This window comes from Gorilla gorilla, chromosome 1 (genome assembly GCF_029281585.2).
Source record: "Gorilla gorilla gorilla isolate KB3781 chromosome 1, NHGRI_mGorGor1-v2.1_pri, whole genome shotgun sequence".
Classification (NCBI taxonomy): Eukaryota; Metazoa; Chordata; class Mammalia; order Primates; family Hominidae; genus Gorilla; species Gorilla gorilla.
In genome coordinates, this window is record NC_073224.2 from 129,433,777 (window position 1) to 129,456,287 (window position 22,511).

General features: G+C 45.8%; 2 protein-coding genes, 1 non-coding gene and 1 pseudogene across 4 annotated transcripts in view; 2 read left to right on the forward strand and 2 right to left on the reverse strand.

The window, feature by feature from the left end:
* LOC115933235 (neuroblastoma breakpoint family member 12-like) overlaps window positions 1–1,765 on the forward strand; it is an 82,547-nt gene extending 80,782 nt beyond the window's left edge. For both annotated transcript variants that reach the window (XM_055354085.2, XM_055354092.2), the window contains one exon: window positions 4–1,765. In XM_055354085.2, the coding sequence (XP_055210060.2) occupies window positions 4–247 (244 nt within the window). In that variant the 3' untranslated portion in view covers window positions 248–1,765. The remainder of the gene's footprint in view (window positions 1–3) is intronic.
* The window catches only part of GSTM2 (glutathione S-transferase mu 2), a 1,178,915-nt gene that overhangs the window by 199,045 nt on the left and 957,359 nt on the right, over window positions 1–22,511 (reverse strand). The gene's annotated exons all lie outside the window — the stretch shown is intronic.
* Window positions 3,892–3,965, reverse strand: TRNAN-GUU (transfer RNA asparagine (anticodon GUU)). Its single transcript has one exon. It is a non-coding gene; the product is annotated as a tRNA-Asn (tRNA).
* On the forward strand, window positions 4,641–22,049 carry LOC129532591 (NADH-ubiquinone oxidoreductase chain 1-like; annotated as a pseudogene).

Consider the following 22,511-nt stretch of genomic DNA (forward strand, 5'->3'; position numbering starts at 1 on the left):
CAGGCTCAACGGCATGCTGATGGAAGTGGAAGAGCCTGAAGTCTTACAGGACTCACTGGATAGATGTTATTCGACTCCGTCAATGTACTTTGAACTACCTGACTCATTCCAGCCCTACAGCAGTGTGTTTTACTCATTTGAGGAACAGCACATCAGCTTCGCCCTTTACGTGGACAATAGGTTTTTTACTTTGACGGTGACAAGTCTCCACCTGGTGTTCCAGATGGAAGTCATATTCCCACAATAAGCAGCCCTTACTAAGCCGAGAGATGTCATTCCTGCAGGCAGGACCTATAGGCACGTGAAGATTTGAATGAAAGTACAGTTCCATTTGGAAGCCCAGACATAGGATGGGTCAGTGGGCATGGCTCTATGCCTATTCTCAAACCATGCCATTGGCAACCTGTGCTCAGTCTGAAGACAATGGACCCACGTTAGGTGTGACACTTTCACATAACTGTGCAGCACATGCCGGGAGTGATCAGTCAGACATTTTAATTTGAACCACGTATCTCTGGGTAGCTACAAAATTCCTCAGGGATTTCATTTTGCAGGCATGTCTCTGAGCTTCTATACCTGCTCAAGGTCAGTGTCATCTTTGTGTTTAGCTCATCCAAAGGTGTTACCCTGGTTTCAGTGAACCTAACCTCATTCTCTGTGTCTTCAGTGTTGGCTTGTTTTAGCTGATCCATCTGTAACACAGGAGGGATCCTTGGCTGAGGATTGTATTTCAGAACCACCAACTGCTCTTGACAATTGTTAACCCGCTAGGCTCCTTTGGTTAGAGAAGCCACAGTCCTTCAGCCTCCAAGTGGTGTCAGTACTTAGGAAGACCACAGCTAGATGGACAAACAGCATTGGGAGGCCTTAGCCCTGCTCCTCTCCATTCCATCCTGTAGAGAACAGGAGTCAGGAGCCGCTGGCAGGAGACAGCATGTCACCCAGGACTCTGCCGGTGCAGAATATGAACAATGCCATGTTCTTGCAGAAAACGCTTAGCCTGAGTTTCATAGGAGGTAATCACCAGACAACTGCAGAATGTAGAACACTGAGCAGGACAACTGACCTGTCTCCTTCACATAGTCCATATCACCACAAATCACACAACAAAAAGGAGAAGAAATATTTTGGGTTCAAAAAAAGTAAAAAGATAATGTAGCTGCATTTCTTTAGTTATTTTGAACCCCAAATATTTCCTCATCTTTTTGTTGTTGTCATGGATGGTGGTGACATGGACTTGTTTATAGAGGACAGGTCAGCTGTCTGGCTCAATGATCTACATTCTGAAGTTGTCTGAAAATGTCTTCATGATTAAATTCAGCCTAAACGTTTTGCCGGGAACACTGCAGAGACAATGCTGTGAGTTCCCAACCTCAGCCCATCTGCGGGCAGAGAAGGTCTAGTTTGTCCATCACCATTATGATATCAGGACTGGTTACTTGGTTAAGGAGGGGTCTAGGAGATCTGTCCCTTTTAGAGACACCTTACTTATAATGAAGTACTTGGGAAAGCGGTTTTCAAGAGTATAAATATCCTGTATTCTAATGATCATCCTCTAAACATTTTATCATTTATTAATCCTCCCTGCCTGTGTCTATTATTATATTCATATATCTACACTGCAAATTTTGGGTCTCAATTTTTACTGTGCCTTTGTTTTTACTAGTGTCTGCTGTTGCAAAAGGAAGAAAACATTCTCTGCCTGAGTTTTAATTTTTGTCCAAAGTTAATTTTAATCTATACAATTAAAACCTTTTGCCTATCACTCTGGACTTTTGGATTGTTTTTTACATTCAGTGTTATAATATTTGGTTATGCTGATTGGTTTTGGTGGGTACTGATGCGAATTAATAAAAACATTTCATTTCCATGTTTATTTTCTAATCTCTTCTACATGGTAGGCTATGTTTACCATACGTAGCAGAATGTATTTACATTTCTTGGTTCTAGTCATTTGTATTCTTCGTGAGTGTGAGTGTGTGTGTGTGTGTCTGTGTGTGCCTTTGACATTTAGGAAGGGTTGTATAGCTCATGTTAAATATTGCACTGAAAATGTTTTTGATGGTTTTCCTCCCTTTGAACTAGACACACTTCTAATATTTGGTTTATAGTTTTAAATTATAACTTTCAGCATCAAATATTTCCATACAACAGTCAATTACATGATGTGTTTTCTTTTTCCTACCTCCTTTACCTGCCACTTCTCATAATAGTATTTGAACCTAAACATATACCGGTGACATTCTGTGATTATCATCTTGCCCCTACCTTGGTTTTGGTTTTTGGTGCAGTTCCAGGCTCTTGGTGTCTTTGTTTGGGACACCAAGAGCCTGGAACTGCACGGCACCAGCTGGTAAGAATTAGGCTTTTTTGGCCGGGCGCGGTGGCTTATGCCTGTAATCCCAGCACTTTGCGAGGCCAAGGCGGGCGGATCACGAGGTCAGGAAATCGAGACCATCCTGGCTAACACGGTAGAACCCCATCTCTACTAAAAATAAATTAGCCGGGCGTGGTGGCGGGCGCCTGTAGTCCCAGCTACTCGGGAGGCTGAGGCAGGAGAATGGCCTGAACCCGGGAGGCGGAGCTTGCAGTGAGCCGAGATCACGCCACTGCACTCCAGTCTGGGCGACAGAGAGAGACTCCGTCTCAAAAAAAAAAAAAAAAAAAAAGGCTTTTTTTTTTTTCCCTAAGGGTTAACAACAAACCAGCCCTTTGGAAAGCCTTGCTTCACCACTGTTATCAACCAACGGCCTGATGCTTTCCCTCAGTTTTGTGATTTTGACAAAACAAGCAAGCAGCATTCCCTCCTGATAAGAGACCACCGACCTAGGAATGATTCTGGCCAGACTAGAGAGGATGCACAGTGAGGGTTTTCATGTCCTCTGCTTCAGCTTTTGATGTCAGAGGGCCACAAACTCCACTCTCAGATGATTGCTAATGCCACCATTTTATGAACATGGGCCCCATGGAGAGGCACGAAGCTCAATTGCACTTCTGCACATTTTTCCTCCTATAAATATTGCTATTGGAATATTATTTGGTACGACTCCCGTGAAAGATACATTTGCAGAATGTACTCAAATTAGAAGCATCATGTAAACCCTATAATGTAGCAATAGTGCATCAACTTCCCTACACTATAGAAATGTCTGCGGTGTAGACATTTCCACAATGACCAAAGATATGTGTACAAGAAAGGTGGCTGCAGCATTCTTTGTAATCCTAAAACAATGAAACCTACCTCATCTCAAAAACTTTTTTATTTTATTTTATTTTTTGAGATGGAATCTCGCTCTGTTGCCCAGGCGGGAGTGTAGCGGTGCAGCCTCCACTGGTGCAGCCTCCACCTCCCAGGTTCAAATGATTCTCCTGCCTCAGAATCCCAAGTACCTGGGATTACAGGCACATGCCACCATGCCTGGCTAACAAAAACATTTTGAAAAGGGTTAAATAAATCATGCACAAAGTGAGGAAAAATACTCTTCAAAAATGATGGAGAGGATCACTATGATGATGAATGATTCCACTGGTCACGTTATTGATAGAGCAATCAGTAAATCCAGGCACATCCTCGGGATATTACTGACCTCCTATTATTAAAATATGAAAAAATGGAGGCATGTAAATTACTCGTTTAAGCGTATAACGGACTGAATTAGAATTTTATCACACCAGAAGTGGGTTCCTAGGTCTCTGTTTCAGGATTCCTGAGTTACACACGTATAAACCCAGGATTTCAGGAGATACCCGGTTAAGAATCCGGTCGGGGAGGTGGGCTGGCCCTTGACATGGATAAGTCACAAATTAGTGGCTTAGGACTCCAGGAAGATAAAATCTTCCCCATTTATCTAGTGATTGACAATGCATGAATACTTTAAAAGCTCAAACAAGCGTCCCTGGGTGGGCTCGAACCACCAACCTTTCAGTTAACAGCCGAACGCGCTAACCGATTGCGCCACAGAGACAGGTACTATCAGTTCTACTGGGCGCTATAGGAAGGGCGCACACACGAAACTTCCTCCGTCCCTTGCATCCTCAGGGCCCGCCCGGCAGGACAACTGAGCAAGGCCTTGGAAGACCGGAGAGATTGGAGCGGTAAGTCGCGCTGGTCACGTTGGACACCTGCGCGTTGGGAGATTCTGGAGCCGGAAGGATAGCCGAATGGCCTTTGCCCGCCCTGCCCCTCGCCTGCTTCAGAAACCCCCGGAAACGCCCCGGTTGAGACCCCGGCCCGAGCCGCCTGGGGGACCTAGGGAGGCTGAACGCCCGGTGGCTCCCGGGATGGCTCTTCCCGTTCTTTGCGCCGCCTTCACCCAGTGAGGGAGCCTGTGCCCTCCCTGCCCAGTCGCTTTTGGGGCCGCTGCGGAGCTTCCGCTGCCATCTTCGGATCCTGTGTTCCGCAGGGGGGCTCCACCAGGGCAGGGATCGTGGTGAGGGTGACTCGTGGGTCCCCCTCGCGGGGAGCAGGGTCTGGCACTCACCAGGGCGCAGGACTAGGACTTGTCGAATGAATCCATCCTTTTAGCTTTTAGTCCTTTGAAGAGCCTTGAGAATGGAAATCATGAGAGATTTTTCCATGGGGAAGTTCCTTTTACAAAGCATTTATTTACGTTGACTTCTTGGCACCCCGCGGGGCGGCAATGGGCAGGGCCTCCAGTGCACCTTTTGCGCGGTGGAGCCGCGGGGGCTCAGCTGGGCAGTGGTCGGGTCCTGAGGCCGGAGGGCGGGAGCAGGGGAGGGGAAAAGCAAAAGCGGGGAAAGAAGCCGGGGAGCAGTGGACCAGACGTCCAGACCTCCTGAAAGGCTGGCGGGGAGGCACAGGCGGGATCTTCCGGAGGTGAGAATTTTTTTTTATTATAGCAGAATGGGGAGGAATTGAGGGGAAAATGGAGATAGAACCTGAAAGAGCCCCAAACGCCAGAACCTGTAGCTCCCCAAGAATAAGATCTTCCAGAAGAACTAGACCCAAAACTAGCCGTTGGGGAACACCGAAATCCTTGGAGGAGCAACATCCGCATGACCCTCTGTGTTCCTTTAGGCAAAAGGACTTGCTTCCATTGTTTGTTCAATTGTTTGTGTTTGTTAAATAAATAAAACGATTTTCATGTATCTTTGAAATTACTTTGGCGCTACTATTTTATGATTACAAATAATGCGGCAGTGATCATTCTTGTACACTTCTCATTGGCCATTTGTGTATTTCTATAGGGTAGAGGCCTGGAGAGCAGTTGCTCCAGCACAGGGATTACACAGTTTTTGTTTGTTTGTTTATTTATTTATTTATTTATTTTTGAGACAGAGTCTCGCTCTGTCACCCAGGCTGGAGTGCAGTGGCGCCATCTCAGCTCTCACTGCAACCTCCGCCTCCCGGGTTCAAGCGAATCTCCTGCTTCAGCCTCTCAAGTAGCTGAGATTACAGGTCTGTGCGAGCCACCACATCGGGCTAATTTTTGTATTTTTAGTAGAGACGGGGTTTCACCGTTTTGGCCAGGCCGGTCTCAAACTCCTGACCTCAAGTGATCTGCCTGCCTTGGCCTCTCAAAGTGCTGGGATTACAGGCATGAGCCACCGCACCCAGCGATTACATGTTTTTTTTTTTAATGTATCATTCTATTTTCTTCCCTTATTTGGCTTATTAGCTGTAATTCTTTCTTTTGTTATGTCAGTGATGGCTTTAGGGTCCCTAGAATACATCTTTATCCGTCTGCCATCAAGTGACAATATACCTCCCCTTCTGGCCTTTATGCTAGTGTTGTCAGGGAATTTGATTTTGGACATGTTATAAACCCCAACATCCAAGTACGTACATAGCGATTTTCAGTCGTCTCCATTTCTTTGTGTAGGTTCAGATTTCTGTTTGGTATCCTCATCCTTAGGCCTGGAGGACTCCTTTACTATTTCTTGTAGTGTGGTTCTGTGAATTCTGTCATTTTTTTGTATGTCTTTAAATGTCCTGATTTCAGTCACATTTTTGAAAGATATTTCAATTTGGCATAGAATTCTAGAATAACTTTTTTTCTCTCAGTACTTTAGGATGTTGCCACTTTGACGCTTTGTCATGGACATATCTTTCCTGTTTTTGTAAACTTGGCATAAAGTGGGTTTCCTGTACTTGTTATATGATTTTTGTATTGTGTATTCAAATTAAAAGTATTAAATTAAAATTAAAATGGCCTGGGCGAGGTGGCTCACACCTGTAATCCCAGCACTTTGGGAAGGGGAGGCAGAGGATCGCTTGAGACCCAGAGTTGGAGACCACCCTGGGCAAGATAGCAAGACCCTGTGTGTGTGTGTGTGTGTGTGTGTGTATGTGTGTGTATATATATACACATAAATACATATATATATTATATGTATGTATGTATATATAAGTCCTACAGTCACCTTAAGTTCCACCAACAGTGCGCTTAAAGTAAAATGTGCCCAACCTGAGGCTCAAACCTACCTGCTGGCATGCAATTTGTGTTTGTGAGACAATCTCAACAGCATTTGCTTTTTCTAGCATAGTGGTTTTCCTGTTTTCCTCATGTGTGAATGTCTTCAATGCAAAACCTGTCAGAATTCATTTCCTTTGCTAAAATGTTGTAAAATAACTCTTACTTCAAGTAAGTGCGTTAAAAATAAACTTCTCAGTTGCATCCCTGGAATCCATGGAAAGTCCAGGAGAGACAATCAAGTGCTACAGGATCAAGCCCAAACAGAACAGGACTAGGCATGGCTTCCTCACTAGGAGCCAGGCCAAAGTCATCTCCTTTGGTCTCCAATGGAGGCCAGACTCGGTTCACCTGCAACGGGAGGACCTGGCCCAGAAGAGGTGGCCTTCATCTTCATGGTGCCTTCAGATAGGAAATGTAGGATTTCTTTTCTTCTCTTTGATCTACTTCCAACTCTCCCTTTCTATTTATTTATTAATTTATTTATTTATTTATTTATTTGAGACAGTCTTGCTGTGTTGCCCAGGCTAGAGTGCAGCGGGGCAGTCTCAGCTCACTGCAACCTCCGCCTCCTGGGATCTAGAGATTCTCCTGCCTCAGCCTCCTGAGTAGCTGGGATTACAGGCCCCCGTCACCACGCCCGGCTACTTGTTGTATTTTTAGTAGAGACAGGGTTTCACCATCTTGGCCAGGCTGGTCTCGAACTCGTGACCTCGTGATCCACCCACCTCGGCCTCCCAAAGTGCTGGGATTACAGGCGTGAGCCACCGCATCTGGCCCTCCCTTTCTATTTCTTCAAGACCTTTTTCGGATCCCTCCTGCGCAGGACCTAAACGGGCGGTGCCCTTACCCACTGGTCCCTCCCTGCCTGGTGTCTTCGGAGCCCTAGCTCACCCGGAACGTTACTGCCCGCCGGTGACAGCGAGAGGACCAAAGAGGGCAGCGGGTGCAGTGGGAACCACAGAGTCACCGCGCACCTGCGCCTCGTGGGCTCCTCGCAAATTGAATAAACGCCCCCTGAAGCTTCTCTTCAAGTCACAGGGAAGGGGAAGGTGGCTGCCGACCCGGCGGGAGAAGCTGGCCCTGCCCCTGGTCCTTGAAGACAGGTTGGCCAGGCTGATTTTGACTGGTAGGCCCAAAGAAAAGCCTCAAGGGCAGAACAAACTCCGATAGGCTCCGAGATTAAGGCTTTCAAACGTCTGATCGTTTTCAGCTTGGTCAGTAAAATCGATCCCGCCTTTATCAGGAGATTCCTTTGCCAAAGTTCAGAGACCTGGGGTTCCTGCTGCTTGCCACACAGAAAACCAATCACTGAGACGGTTATTACCAAGGAAGAGGCTTTAATAGGGTGCTGCAGCGGAGGAGATGAGAACTCAGTCTCAAATCCATCTCCCTGACCAACCAAAACTAGAGGCTTAGATGGCAGGGAAAAAATGTGACAATGTGTAAGAAAACAGGAACTAGACCAGGCGCGGTGGCTCACACCTGTAATCCCAGCACTTTGGGAGGCCGAGGCGGGTGGATCACGAGGTCAGGAGATCGAGACCATCCTGGCTAACACGGTGAAACCCCGTCTCTACTAGAAATACGAAAAGAAATTAGCCGGGCGTGGTGGCGGGCGCCTGTAGTCCCAGCTACTCGGGAGGCTGAGGCAGGAGAATGGCGTGAACCCGGGAGGCGGAGCTTGCAGTGAGCCAAGATAGCGCCACTGCACTCCAGCCTGGGAGGCAGAGGGAGACTCTGTCTCAAAAAGAAAAAAAAAAAAAAAAAAAGAGAAGAAAGACCACACAGATAGGCTCTTACTAAAAAGGAACTTAAGGTTAAGTTCTTTTTTAGGTGTGTGAGGTTGAGTGTTTTGACTTTTGGAGAAGCACAAAATCATCATCAGTTGCAGGTCTGGGGGAAAGCAGTGCATCATGACGGCAGGAGCGTTACCTTTTGGGCCCCACTCCTGCACGTGCACCAGCTTTCTCACACCTTTTCCAGACCTCAGTCACTTGTCTCACCTGCCAAATGTGTACCATTTCCCGAAGTGCCCCTGAGTGCAAAAGACTATAAAACCCAGGGAGGAGAGGAGAAGTTTGAAAACTACCTCATGTCTTCCTCTGTTGAAAGCTGCAGTATTTTTGCGTTTGGGCAGCCTTTATTTAGAGAAGGCCCTAAGACTTTTCTTAGTTCAGTGAAGGGATTTTGTAAAGATAAATCCCAATTTACAGAAATGACTGTTCATTTTGACCAGAAGTCCTTTCTTGTGTCTAATTTAAGTTCTATCTGTTGTAAGACTTGTTAGTGAAATGGTTACTGAGGCTGGTGGAAGAATTGAAGAACAGCATTTCTTCTGCAGCTCTTGAATGCAGGGGTGTGGCTTTTAGAAGGTCTTTGGCTACAGAAACAAACCTGTTCTGTTTTCTTTCTCTCCCCATTAAGCCAGAACGTTTCCTTTCTCATTGCTCTTCCTACCTTTCTTCCAACCCCCAATAAAAGAGTTTGGGCAAAAGAACTAGAAACTAAACTCCCAAGTCTCCAGTTTGCCATCCATGGTGGGAGTTCCATGGCTAGGCAGGGGCTGCCAATTTACTGCAGAGACAGCTGGCTACATATATGAGGATTCCTTGTGGTAAGCCAAAGTCCTTGGGCCCTGCATTTACTATATGGTTTTTAAAAGTGAGTGATTCAGAGCACTGCCTTTGACGGTGAACAGAGCTGGACTCCAGTCCTACCCCCACCTCTTAACCAGTTGTGGGAATTTAAGCCAGTTTCTTAGAAGCCTTGTGCCTCGGTCCCCTTATCTGTAAAATGGAAATAGTCATGCTTACCTTATATGTTTGTTGAGATAATTAGATAAGCTGATGCATATAAAGTAATAAGCACAGTGCCCAGCACAGTGCTCAACACATTTTGGCTGCTATTAGCTATTGTTATGGGCACTCAGAATGGAGCACCCTCTTCCCACTCCCTTCTCTATCTGGGACAATTCAAGATGGGGCATGGGGAATGTTAGTAGCGAGAAGTAACCCCAGTGAGCTATTTTAGGGGTAGCCCTAGAGACTGGGATTCCTAGTTGGATTTTGCTTAGAAACAACATACAATGTTCTGAAACTATGATTAAATGAAAAGTGCAGGCCAGGCATGGTGGCTTATGCCTGTAATCCCAGCACTTTGGGAGACCAAGGCGGGTAGATCACCTCAGGTCAGGAGTTCAAGACCAGCCTGACCAACATGGTGAAACCCCGTCTCTACTAAAAATACAAAAATTAGCCAGGCATGGTGGTTTGTGCCTGTAGTCCCAGCTACTCGGGGGGCTGAGACAGAAGAATCACTTGAACCCAGGAGGCAGAGGTTGCAGTGAGCCAAGATCACACCACTGCACTCCAGCCTGGGCAACAGAGCAAGACTCCGTCTCAAAAAAAAAAGAAAGAAAGAAAGAAAGAAAACTTCATTCAGGTAGAGTCTATTGGACTTGGATTCTGAGCAGTTCTGCCCCTCACTGACTGTGTGATCCTGGGAAGTCTTGATGTCACCTGATGTCTCCCCATCACTGTCCCCACTGTGTCTTTGTTTCTTCCAATTGGTTTATGGTGGTTCTTTGTAACTGTCCCAGGAGAGGACTCCCTTTACCTGGAGAACAATAATGACAAAGTCTTGTAGGAGATTTTATAGGGGTCAAAGAGTCTGTCTGGCTTAAATGAAGAGAATGAAGTAGGAAACAGTCAAGAGAAACCTTTTTGTTTGATTGAGAAGTTTTGACCCTCCCAGAAAGTATATAGTGTTAACTGACCAACAATGAGCACCATTCCTGAATGAGGGTTGTCCTTGGCCCACTGATTCCACCTATAGTGTAGTTCCAGTGGTTGTGTAGGAATTCATGCAACAATCTATGGCAAACTGAATTACTTCTCAGAAAATTTTCTTTAGGACTTAGTATGTTGGCTTCATGCCAAGGGGAATGGCGGTATTGGGAAAACTGCAGATGTTCTGGAAGCAGAGCACTTGAGTTCAAATCTTGACTACTCCTCTTACAGGCAAATTACTAAATTTCTTTTAGCCTCTGTTTCCTTCTCTGCACGACAGCAATGATAGTACTTACTTCACAAGATTACTGTGAGCACCAAGTGGAATCATTTCTGCTGGAGAGAAGGAAACACTTCAGTTTTTAGAAGTCTAACTTATTTGGGTGGATGGGTAAAGGAAATGGCAATTTCATTTCCTCTGGGCCCTTTGGCCGATCAATGGACTGCACTTTATCCTTGGGGAACAGCTGTGGCTTTTTCATAAATTCAAACATCAGTCTAATTTTCCCAAGGTTCCTCCAGGTTTACTCTAAAGGGAGCCCCTTCTTTGAATTGTTGTTGGTCTGAAGAGGGACCAGCAGCTGCTTGCCTGCAAAAATGTATTGCAGCCTCTGTGGGCATTCCCTGGACACTGCACACACTGCTATCCCCAAGCAGTCACAAACTAGGATGCTTTGACAATGAGAGTTTGAATATTTTATGTATCTTGTTTTCCAATTATACTTAAGAATTCAATAAGCTGAGTAGTGGGAAGCTGAATTACTAGACTGGCAAAGGAATGAACAGAAAAACCTAAAAAATTTAAAAAGAGGATTAAGAAAACTGTCCTTGCTCAGTTTGGGAGCCCGGCTTACTTTTCTTAGTACTCTGCTGTTCCTGATACTGTTCAGGCTGGGGCACTGAAGATCTGGAACCATGTAGCTTGGATTTTCTTCAGACCAAAATACCTCGATGCTCATTTTGTTTTTCTTTTTTTTTTTTTTTTTTGGGGACAGAGTCTCACTCTGATGCCCAGGCTGGAGTGCAGTGGTGTGATCTCGGTTCACTGTAGCCTCTGCCTCCCGGGTTCAAGTGATTCTCGTGCCTCAGCTTCCCAAGTAGCTGGGATTACAGGCACCTGTCACCACATCCGGCTAATTTTTGTATTTTTAGTAGACAGATGGAGTTTTGCCATGTTGGCCAGGCTAGTTTTGAGCTCCTGACCTCAGGTGATCTGCCTGCTTTGGCCTGCCAAAGTGCTGGGATTACAGGCGTTGAGCCACCATGCCCGGCCTTGATGCTCATTTTGAACTATCAACTTACCTTCGATGCCTTTGTAGACTCATCCAACTACTTCTCAATAAATGGTCCAGGATTAATGGGTATTCATGTTCAGTGTAGGGCAGCTAATTCCAGAAATGTAAGCCAAATTAGCAAACTCTCCTAAAAAGCACATCCTATCTTCTGCTGAGCTGTCTTCCCAAGCTAGCCAACGTGTCTGAATTTGGGCATGAAAGAAGAGGAGCAGATGGGCTGGGGTCTGACATGCAGGGCAAACTGGAGGGTTTTCTTGGCATATTTGTTCTTCAAATCTAGACTTTAGAATATGTGAGAAACAGTGACATTCTCACATTGGTCCCAAGCCATGGAGGAAATCCTGCCCCATTGAGAAGTGGAGACATTTCAGCCCTTGCATATCTCATCAGCAAACCACAGGGTTGGTGAAGGGACTGATGGAGTCCTTTTAAAGGTCTTGTGCCATTTTCTTGCCTTTTATCTTTTTGTTCAAAGATAACTCTTGTTTTGTTTTCTATCTTGAGGCAAAATTGAAAACTTGGCCTACACATTGGTTTGGGCTAGAACTGGCCTCTAGGTGGCGATTCAGTACAGAGAATGGTGGTGGCTGGCATCACCTCAAGCCACCATTTCTCAGAGATACCATTATATAAGGGGATTCATGAGAAATCGGGCATCACAATAGAGGGACAGCTTGGCCTTTGTCACTGTTCAAGCTGGGATCCTGAAGAGGTTGGGGTGCATGGGGAGCAGCGAAAGCACCTAGTCTCAAGCAACATAACACGAGTTTAAGGCTCCCACTAGGACGGAGTCCAGAGTAGTTTGGCAACGGTTGCAAGGTTTGGGCTTGGCCTGCTAGGAGAGTGAGCCCTGTGCTTCAGGCTTGGTTCCCTCACTCCTGTGAGGCCTCGCTCAGGCTCACAGCCCCTGATGGAGCACTCAGCTTGGCGGCTGCCTGCTGAGGTCTCCAGAAAAGGTAGACAGCTCCTAGTTGAAGTCCTCCCACTTTACTTCCCCTTCCTTCCCCCTGCCACTCCCTCTCTTCTCCTTCACCCCTCCTTCCCTTCTGCCTCCCGTTCCCTCTGCTTCCTCCTTCTTCCCCCTCTTCCCCACCTCCTCACACACCGCATTCTCACCTTCTGCTATTTACAAAGCCCTTTCCCCTGTGTGATCTCATTTGCTGCTCACAGACTCCTAGGGAAGAGGGACAGGTTGAGCCCTCCCTCACTCCCTGGCACACTTTGAGAACACAGTGCGGAAGTGCTTATAAGTATCCAGTTATCTGACTGTCACCACCAGCAAATAGTGAGTACCTTAGGGCAACTATTGAATTCAAATTAGTGCATGTTGCTTGGCATGGAGGAGGTCTCAAAATTATTTACTGAATGAATAAATATTTATAGTTGCAAAGAACTGAATCAAGGGACAGTAGGTGGTAGAGTCCATTCTAGAAGTTAGGCTTCATACCTATGACATTGCTGCACTAGGTACTAAATATGTCACCATTTTCTAGTAAAAAATACAGTATGTAAGTGCATAAAGGGACCCATGCAGATCTGTTTCCATATCTGGCTCTCAACCACATGAAACTACTCTGGTACCAGTCTGCTGTCTGTCAAGAGACACTAGGAGCTGTGGGTGGATCTAGGGGAGCAGCTGGCCTTTCTGAGGCCTTCCTTAAAGTATGGGATAGACACTGGGCCCCTCAGCTATCAAAACCCTTCTGTCTTTAGCTGATCTAACATATTGAGATAAAAAGCACCACCCAGTTATTACTCATCCCACTCCATTCCAATCCATGAATCAGCACTTTTTGTTTTTTGCTTAAATGTACATATTTCAGGCAGTTTAGGACTCTGCGATGAGACTATATAGGTTCAAATCCTAGCTCTACCACTTCCTAGCTGTTGAGGCTTGGGTAGGTCAATTAACCCTTGTGTGCCTCTATTTCTCATCTTTTAAATGATAAGAGTATTTAACTCATAACATTACTGTGGGGATTTAGAGAGTTAATATATAGAAAACAATGAGAACAATGCCTGGCAATAAGTCAGAGCTAGGAAGTGTTCACCCAATCTCTCGTTAAGGTTTCCTGGGTTTGAGAATTGGTTTGTGTTCAACTGATGGAGGCACTTCATGATTTTGTAGAATTCCCTGGAATGCTCTCATTTTAGCTGTGAGGTTTCAACCTTTTTCCACTCAGTTACAGCTTTCTTGAGGCCTAAAGAAGACAGGAAGCAACTTGAAGTGTATTTTTCTGCTAATGAGGGCTGTGGCATTTGTTTCATATACAGCATCCCCAGGTGGCTCCAGACAGAATTCAAGGGCTTTTTTCTCTACGGCAGTGCTTACCACTTAACACACAGTAGGTATTAAATAAATGCTTGTGCCAGAAAGAGTGGAAGGAAGATGCAGTACAGAGGAAAACATTAATTAGTACATAGTAGTTTACATGGACAAGGTCCCAATGGGGTATACACTTGTTCCCTAAGATCTACTGACTAAGCATGAACATCACCAAGGAAATGCGATCAACTCAGAGGAGAAGGAGGGGGGGGAGAAGAGAGAAGAAACTGGAGCAGCCTGTTACCTGACCGAAGATATCAGGCTTTCCATTGCAAATGGTTCCATCAGCTCAGGCCAAGTGGAAAACCTTGCCGCTGCTCTGGGACATCCAAGGCATCTCCAATTGCTGTCTGCCCCAGAGTTTCATCCTTCCAGGGGTAGTTTGTCACTTGTTTTGTAGCCTCTATGGTACTCTTTCTTATGGCTAAAGACCAGCTAGCTCACCAGACATTTCTGTGGGTTTTGGCAGGAAACAGAGGTGGGAGGCAGACAATGCTCTAGGGCGGTTCTTAGGAGAAACTTTTCTGACCTTGGCAGTCTTACTCCAATTTTCATGCCAAATTAGACTAATAATAGATCCTCACCCACAACCCAAATCCTCTAGCCTGAAAGGCTTAGAGTAGAGAGAATACAACTAGAAACTACTCTATGTTCTATAAGGGAGTTGAAACAGAGGTTTTCTAGTGAACACATTAGCTAATCAACTAGGTCACTGATGGTAAGGACTGTCTCAACTGCATGCCAACTCTGATTGATGGATAAAGCCTGCCTGGGGAATTGTATTGAGTTGGATTCTGAGTCTCCATCATCACATCTAGGCCCCAGAGGCAAGTGCTGTAATTCACCAACAATGTCTGTCACAGGTGCAGGAATAGGGAGTAGCCCCAGGAGGCATAGATACATACCTGCTCCAGGAGGCTATTTGGAGTTAGGAAAACAAAGATGGTTGAATGGTCAACTATGCTCATTTAATTAAATCATGATAGACCTTGAGCAATTCAACTCTTGAGGAAAATGTGGCATCAGCTCAGGAAAGAAGAAAAAGAAGGAGTAAGAGTGGTGATAGTGGAGTGTTCCAGTTCCATAGCTCTGTAGAGCCTTCTCAGTATTTAAAAACAGTCAGATTGGACTGGGCACAATGGCTCACGCCTGTAATCCCAGCACTTTGGGAAGCCAAGGCAGGCGGATCACCTGAGGTCAGGAGTTCGAGACCATCCTGGCCAACATGGCAAAACCCCATCTCTACTAAAAATACAAAAATTAGCTTGGCATGGTGGCAGGCACCTGTAATCCCAGCAACTCAGGAAGCTGAGGCAGGAGAATTGCTTGAACTTGGGAGGGGGAGGTTACAGTAAGCTGAGATGCAGCCTGGGTGACAGAGCGAGACTCCATCTCAAAATAAATAAATAAATAAATAAATAAATAAAATAAAATAAAATCAGATTGAGAGGTAGCAGGTATGACAACATTAGATAGTTATTTTGAGTTGCAGTTCAAGACCTGGGAAGCTCTTGAAATAGATAGTTAAGCCACTGGCAACCAGAAGGAAGGGCAGAGAGAGTTTCCCAAACTGAGAACCGTGAATCACTTAGTATCCATGAGATGTTTGTAAGTATTTTGCCATGAAACATAGGCAGTGGTGGGGAGGGGACTTCCATGGTTATTCAAGTTTGGGAAACCTGTCAAAAAAATTCAGCAAAGTAAATTGTAGCCCAAGGAGGCTCTTGGCCTGAGGGAGTTATGGAAGAGAAATGTAATAAGCTAAGAAAGCAAAAGTGTAGGTGGGGTCAGGCTCTGAAAGGCCTTGAATGACAGGATGAGGGCTTTCGTTTTGATTGGGAGGCATGGAGGATTTGTGGGCAGGAGAAGTGATACATTCAGGGCTGGGGGTTAGGAAAATAACTGTAGCATGAAGATTGAATAAAGAAGAGACTGGAGGTCAGAAGACTAGTTAGAAAGGTGTTTTGTCATCCAAACAAGACACGCTAGCAGCCTAAACTTGGGCAGTTGCAATGGGAATGGAAAGGAAGGCCCAAAGTCAAGAGACATTTTCACCAGTAATAATGTCAGGTCTAGTCTGACTTCCAACAGCACTCAAGTACATGAAGGGCTACACTACAGGGAACTGACCAGCCCTTCTCTACACCCTTAAGTACAAAGCCAGCAGAGTGGGAGGTAAATTGCTGAGATGAAGCATTTGATTAGATAGAAAGTATATCTTCCTAATGCTAGGGATAATTAAACCCTGGAAGAGCCACCAGAGCACTAGCATAGCTTTCTCACAGGAAAGCAGCCATCTGCCCTGGTCCTCTAAGGCACATGACCACTCAAAGCTCCTTTCTGCTCCATGAGTCTATAATTAATGTATCTTAGGAATCTGAATATTGAAAGGGGCCTTACAGCTGATCTAGTCAGTTGCTTTCAAACCTGACTGAACATCATGATCCACTTTTTTTTTTTTTGAGACGGTGTTTCGCTTGTTGCCCAGGCTGGAGTGCAATGGCACAATCTCGGCTCACTGCAACCTCCACCTCCCAGGTTCAAGTGTTTCTCCTGCCTCAGCCTCCCTAGTAGCTGGGATTACAGGTGCCTGCCACCGTGCACAGGTAATTTTTTGTATCTTTAGTAGAGATGGGGTTTCACTATGTTGACCAGGCTGGTCTCGAACTCCTGACCTCAGGAGATCCATAGGCCTCAGCCTCCCAAATGTGCTGGGATTACAGGCGTGAGCCACCATGCCTGGCTAACATCATGATCCTCTAAGGAGTTTAGTAAAATGCAGATTCTCAGCCTCCACTTCCAGAAACTTGGATTTGATTGGCAGAGTCTGGGAATCTGCATTTTATGATGTCTTCAAGTGATTATAATGTATAATCAAATTTAGAAATTATTATTATTTTTTTTTAAGAGAAGTCTTGCTCTTATCCCCCAGGTTTGAGTGCAATGGCTCTATCTCAGCTCACTGCAACCTCTGCCTCCCGGGTTCAAATGATTCTCCTGCCTCTGCCTCCCAGGTAGCTGGGATTAAGTCACCTGCCACCACGCCTGGCTAATTTTTGTATTTTTTAATAGAGACGGGGTTTCACCATGTTGGCCAGGCTGGTCTCGAACTCCTGACCTCAGGTGATCCGCCCGCCTCGGCCTCCCAAAGTGCTGGGATCACAGGTGTGAGCCACTGTGCCCGGCCAAATTTAGGAATTATTTAGACCCACCCATTCATTTTATAGATGAGTGGACTGGGGCCAGAGAGGAGCAAGGACTTGCCCAAGGCCACATGGGCAAGGGCATCATTTGGTGGCAGAGTGGACACTAGTGTCCCATGCTTAGGGCTCCTCCAATAGATCATAAACGAATGCTTGGTCCCATTGCTTGCTCTAGGCTGAGGGTTAGACAGTGACTAAAAGGTTCAGAAACCTTTACTGTTACCCTCTATGCTCAAGGAGATGCGTTGCTTCAGTATAGGATGTACACAAGAGAGGCTGAGTGTTATTATTAACCATAACAATAGTTAATGTTTACTGTGTGTCAGGCATTGCTCTAGGCACTTTACATAAAACTCTTAATCTGCACTATAACTCCATAAGATCAATTTTATCCCCATTTTACATAAGAGGAAACTGAGGCACAGTGAAGTTACAGATAAAGAAACTGAGCCACAGGTCAGTTAAATAAGCTGCCTGTGTTCATACAGCTGGCAAACGGTAGAACCAGGACTCAGACTCAAAGCCTGTACACCGGTGGTTCTTAACAGGGGATGATTTTACACATACACCCTGGGGACACAGGAAGTTTCTGGAGGTATTTATGGTTGTGACAGCTTGGGAGTTCCTCACGATTATGTACTGAGTGGAGGGCAGGGATGCTGCTAAACCCTGCAATGCACAAGTCAGACCCTCATAACTAAGAATTATCTGGCCCAAAATGTCAATAGTGCTGAAGTTCAGAAACTCTGCTGTACACCAACTATTATATCACCACTTTAGGCTTCACAAAAGCTCTTTAGTCTGTTTCTCTGTCCTTGATCTGCCTGGACAACTGGACATGCCTCAGAATCACTCAGGCAATTGTGTCTACACTGGTCCACCCAATGTAAGTGAGCACACACATTTCAGAAAACAGGCCTTGGTGCTCATGTAGCCTGAAGAGCGGAAACCTAATGGGAAAAGACTGCTGAAAGTAGAAAGCAAAAAGCGGAAAGCTTTCATGCCCATCGTGATCGCTGGTCCAAAGAAGGGCAGGGGCTGCTGAAGGAACATGTGGGCTTGTTACATTAGGGTAAGTGCCTCATGCCATGACTAGAACCACCCAGACAGCCATAGGTTACTGAAGCCCCAGATCCCGAGTGCTTCATGTGCTCCTGCACACCCGCTCCTCCCTCCCTCTGCCCATGGCTTCTCTGTTCTCAGCTTCCCAGACACTAACCCCACATCCTGTCTAGACTACTGACTGAGAGCAGGCCCCTCTTATCCCCTCCATCTGACCTGGACTACAGACACAGCTACCACTACAGACACAGCTACTCCCTGGGGCAAAGATGAGTCTTACTTCCATTGCACCCTAGCACTGAGCACACTGCAGGCACCTGTGTTAATACATCTCAGTAGAAAACTCTATATACAGCCTCTTCATGCACACTGCTAGAAGAATCCTCCTAAATCTGGCAGCTAGGGGATCACTTTTGGAAGGCAGTGCTGTTGTAGAAAGAACACTGAGCGAGGAATTGGCAGGCCTGGGCTGGTGAATGGGTGTACTCAGGAGTCCTGCACAGGACTCAGTTCAGGGCTGAGTTATATTTGTCTCCTCTATGGTACCTGGCAGGGGGCTCTGCATGGGGCTGGCTGTCAACAGCTATTTGTTGGATGGAATACATGCATCACTGCTCTGCTCTGGTCTCCTATCTGGACAGATGGAAACCACCCTTACCAATGGACCCAGGTGGTGGCAACAGCCTGCTCCATGCAGAGGATGTAGGACACAGGGCTGAAGGGCTCACCAGCCCCCTGCCCACTGTGCAGGCACCTGCACACAGTAGTAAATCTGCCCTTTGTCTGTGGGCTTGTCTCAGCCTACCCCATTCTACCTCCCAGCCACACACACTCTGGTCTATATGATCCTCGAGGCAAGGGACCATTAGTTAATTAAACTGAGATTTAGTATGGGCCTACTATGTGGCAAATACTGGACTGCTTCCAAATGCCTGCTTCTTATTAGCTGCAGACACAGCAACCAATAAGAAAGACATGATTTCTGACTAGCGGAGAATACAGATTGTGAGCTGATAACTCTAAGTGGGATAGTGTGATGAAAGAAGTAACAGGGGAGTCTGTTACTGTTCATCACTGATCTATGGAAATGCTAGAAATTCAATGGATGGAATTTTCATCATAGAAGCTGTTTCCGAAAAATTACCCTAACGCTTTGGCATGCTGAGTACTTTGAATTAAAGGACAGTGGAAGGCCTCCCAAGCAGCCTCAGAACGGAGCTCTCTGACTTTCTCCTGCCCTCCTGTCTCTCGCCCTTCATTCTCCCCTGAGGCAAGTCACAGAACCCTGAATGCCCCTCCCCAAGGCAGGTCATAGAGACTACAGCCCCTTTCCCCCAGGGCAAACCATACAACCTAGAAATATTACTTTCACCTTCCCCCACCTTTCTGTGTAGGAGCTGGTCATAAAGAAATTATCAGCCCTATCTTTGTTCAATAGTAGGTAATAAGATCCTCATTCCAAAAAGGATCCTGCTTCATATCTGGGAGGAAGGAATGCCACACAGAGAGACCAAGAAGAACCTGAACAGACAGGCCTTGCCGGGTTTCCCACTCTATTACTATCACATCATTCTTTTTGTCCAATCACATCTCTACATAGCTGTCCACGCTTCATCAAATCTAAAAAATGGACAGTTTTCCCTTTGGTCTTCATTTCTGAAGGCTCCTGTATCAGGTAAAACTTTTTTTTTCTTTTTTTTTTTTTAGACAGAGTCTCTCACTGTCGCCCAGGCTGGAGTGCAGTGGTGCGATCTCGGCTCACTGCAAGCTCTGCCTCCCGGGTTCACGCCATCTCCTGCCTCAGCCTCCCGAGTAGCTGGGACTACAGGCGCCCGCTATCACGCCCGGCTAATTTTTTTTTTTTGTATTTTTAGTAGTATTTTTGTATTTTAGCCTGTTTACCAAAAACATCACCTCTAGCATTATCAGTATTAGAGGCACCGCCTGCCCAGTGACATGCGTTCAACGGCCGCGGTACCCTAACCGTGCAAAGGTAGCATAATCACTTGTTCCTTAAATAGGGACTCGTATGAATGGCTCCACGAGGGTTCAGCTGTCTCTTACTTTCAACCAGTGAAATTGACCTGCCCGTGAAGAGGCGGGCATAACACAACAAGACGAGAAGACCCTATGGAGCTTTAATTTATTAATGCAAGCAACGCTTAACAAGCCCACAGGCTCTAAACTATCAAACCTGCATTAAAAATTTCAGTTGGGGCAACCTCGGAGTATAATCCAACCTCCGAGCAACACATGCCAAGGCTTCACCAGTCAAAGCGAACTACCACATTTAATTGATCCAATGACTTGACCAACGGAACAAGTTACCCTAGGGATAACAGCGCAATCCTATTCTAGAGTCCATATCAACAGTAGGGTTTACGACCTCGATGTTGGATCAGGACATCCCGATGGTGCAGCCGCTATTAAAGGTTCGTTTGTTCAATGATTAAAGTCCTACGTGATCTGAGTTCAGACCGGAGCAATCCAGGTCGGTTTCTATCTATTCCGTATTTCTCCCTGTACGAAAGGACAAGAGAAATGAGGCCTACTTCACAAAGCGCCTTCCCCCCGTAAATGATATCATCTCAATTTAATATCGCACCCACATCTACCCAAGAATAGGGTTTGTTAAGATGGCAGAGCCCGGTAATCGCATAAAACTTAAAACTTTATAGTCAGAGGTTCAATTCCTCTTCTTAACAACATACCCATGACTAACCTCCTACTCCTTATTGTACCTATCCTAATTGCCATGGCATTCCTAATGCTAACCGAACGAAAATTTCTAGGCTATATACAACTACGTAAAGGCCCCAACGTTGTAGGCCCCTACGGACTACTGCAGCCCTTCGCTGACGCCATAAAACTCTTCACCAAAGAGCCTCTAAAACCCTCAACGTCAACCATCACCCTCTACATCACCGCCCCGACCTTAGCTCTCACCATTGCCCTACTATTATGAACCCCCCTCCCCATACCCAACCCCCTGGTCAACCTTAATCTGGGCCTCCTATTCATCCTAGCCACTTCTAGCCTGGCCGTTTACTCCATCCTTTGATCAGGGTGAGCATCAAACTCAAACTACGCTTTGATCGGTGCATTACGAGCAGTAGCCCAAACAATCTCATATGAAGTTACCCTGGCGATTATCCTATTATCAACACTACTAATTAACGGTTCCTTTAACCTCTCCACCCTTATCATAACACAAGAACACCTCTGATTGCTCCTACCAACATGACCCTTAGCCATAATATGATTTATCTCCACATTAGCAGAAACCAACCGAACCCCCTTCGACCTTGCTGAAGGAGAATCTGAACTAGTCTCAGGCTTTAACATCGAATATGCCGCAGGCCCCTTTGCCCTATTCTTCATAGCCGAGTACATAAATATTATCATAATAAATACCCTCACCACTATAATTTTCCTAGGAACAACATACAGTGCTCACTCCCCTGAGCTCTACACGGTATGCTTCATCACCAAAGCCCTGCTTCTAACCTCTCTGTTTCTATGAATTCGAACTGCATACCCTCGATTTCACTACGACCAACTCATGCACCTCCTATGAAAAAACTTCTTACCACTCACCCTGGCACTACTCATATGATACGTCTCCATGCCTACCACAATCTCCAGCATTCCCCCTCAAACCTAAGAAATATGTCTGATAAAAGAGTTACTTTGATAGAGTAAATAATAGAGGTTTAAACCCCCTTATTTCTAGGACTATGAGAATTGAACCCATCCCTGAGAATCCAAAATTCTCCGTGCCACCTGTCACACCCCATCCTAAAGTAAGGTCAGCTAAATAAGCTATCGGGCCCATACCCCGAAAATGTTGGTTATATCCTTCCCATACTAATTAACCCCCTGGCCCAACCCATCATCTACTCTACCATCTTCGCAGGCACTCTTATTACAGCACTAAGCTCCCACTGATTCCTTGCCTGAGTAGGCTTAGAAATAAATATGCTACCTTTTATCCCAGTCCTAACCAAAAAAATAAACCCCCGCTCCACAGAAGCCGCCATCAAATATTTCCTCACGCAAGCAACCGCATCCATAATTCTCCTAATAGCCATTCTCTCCAACAACATACTCTCCGGACAGTGGACCACAGCCAATGCCACTAACCAGTACTCATCGTTAATGATCGTGGTGGCCATAGCTATAAAACTAGGGATAGCCCCCTTTCACTTCTGAGTTCCAGAAGTCACCCAAGGCACCCCCCTAATGTCCGGCCTGCTCCTCCTCACATGACAAAAACTTGCCCCTATCTCAATCATATACCAAATTTCCCCATCAGTAAATGTAAATCTTCTCCTCACTCTTTCGATCCTATCCATTATAGCAGGCAGCTGAGGTGGACTAAACCAAACTCAACTGCGCAA